Raw genomic sequence first — 1679 nt, 5'->3', positions numbered from 1 at the left:
ACCACCGTACGCGCAGACAAGCCAAAACTTTAACCCACCACCCAGCTACCACTTGATCAAGCTGCCTAGCCGAGACGTCGGAGACGAGAGCAGCCGCTTCCAACTGTGCAAGAAGCTCAAGGCTTGAAGCTAGCTCGGATTTCTGACGCATGCCGCGCGCCGGGAGCCTGCCCGGCTATGGTAGAGACTAGCTAGACAGCGGGCGATACAGGCGCGATCTATGGATCTGGGCGCATGGCGGGATTCCCTCTAGGCGGAGGAGGCCACCACAGCCGCGGCGGCCGTGACGACGACAGACAGCACGCTCCCGGCGCCACTAACCCTCCTGAGCCCTCCGCGGCCGCCTTCCTCTACGCCACCAGCGCCTCCCGCGGCGGATTCCAGCTATGGCAGCACGAGGCGCAGCAGCAACACCACCACCCCTTCTATGGCGGCGCCTCCTCCAGCATCATCCGCTTCGCCGATGACCCCGCCGCGGGCGCCGGGTCGTCGTCGTCGCGCGGCGGAGGGAGGGGCTCCAGCGCCGGCGCGGGCACCATCAGCTGCCAGGACTGTGGCAACCAGGCCAAGAAAGACTGCCCCCACATGCGCTGCCGCACCTGCTGCAAGAGCCGCGGCTTCGATTGCTCCACCCACGTCAAGTCCACCTGGGTCCCTGCCGCACGCCGCCGCGAGCGCCACCACCAGCAGCCCGGCTCCGAGCCCGTCAAGCGCCCGCGAGAAGGAGGCCAGCCCTCCTCCACCACCCCTACCACCACTTCTTCAGGTACTAGCTCTCTCAACAGTCTTCTTCCTTCCTATACTATATACACAGCTCAACTCAAGCGAGTGTGAGAGATCGCGAGCTTTACGAAATCGCGTGTTTGCTTAGGGGAGCATCAGCAGCAGATGATGGCGGCCGACAGGTTCCCGCGGGAGGTGAGCTCGGAGGCGGTGTTCCGCTGCGTGCGGCTGGGCCCGGTCGACGAGGGCGACGCCGAGGTGGCCTACCAGACCACCGTCAGCATCGGTGGCCACGTTTTCAAGGGCATCCTGCACGACGTAGGCCCGGACACCTCGCTCGCCGCCGGGGCCCGCCACCAGCCCGCCGAAGGTTCCTCGCCGAGCACAGCAGCTGGTGGCGGCGGGGAAGGCGGATCCGCAGCAGCAGCCGCAGCTGCCGCCGTCTCGTCATCGGCTGTGGTGATGGACCCGTACCCGACTCCAGGCCCGTACGGTTCCTACGGCGGCGCACCCTTCTTCCACGGCCACCACTCGAGGTGATCAAACGGCCACCTCGTCTCGTCCTACGCTTTAGACGCCATGCCATTGCCACTCCATGCCTTTGTTCGCTTTCTCATTAGCTCTGAAATTCTTAGCTCACTACTGGGATCGATCGGTCGACATGATAGCTTCGATTGATCTTATTGATGCAAACATAAATTGATGTGCTGGTTTTCTTTAGCCCATCAGGTCAGGTCAGGTCAGGTCAAGTCAGCTCAGCTAATAAAGCTGGAACTAGCTAGGGAACAATCAATCATTAAAAATTGAAATCTGACAGTTTGATTAGTTTGGTGCCTGCCTGCATGCTTTGCCTGGGGAGAGAATGGCCTTGATTGATAGTACTGCCTCTCTCTCTCTCATTCTGGTTTGCATCACTCTCTCTCTCTCTCTGTCTCTCATACGGAGTACTATGCTGG

General features: G+C 61.3%; 1 protein-coding gene across 1 annotated transcript; it reads left to right on the top strand.

The window, feature by feature from the left end:
• The first annotated feature begins 234 nt into the window (after positions 1-234).
• On the top strand, positions 235-1427 carry LOC124679629 (protein SHORT INTERNODES 1-like). The gene is made up of 2 exons (XM_047215272.1): positions 235-766; positions 872-1427. Exons 1-2 carry the CDS (start codon positions 235-237, stop codon positions 1261-1263), a joined length of 924 nt encoding a protein of 307 aa, XP_047071228.1. The 3' UTR covers positions 1264-1427.
• Positions 1428-1679: the final 252 nt, after the last annotated feature.

Source organism: Lolium rigidum, chromosome 1 (assembly GCF_022539505.1).
Source record: "Lolium rigidum isolate FL_2022 chromosome 1, APGP_CSIRO_Lrig_0.1, whole genome shotgun sequence".
NCBI lineage: Eukaryota > Viridiplantae > Streptophyta > Magnoliopsida > Poales > Poaceae > Lolium > Lolium rigidum.
Note: the sequence above shows the minus strand (reverse complement) of the source record. Positions and strands in the feature narration are given on the sequence as shown.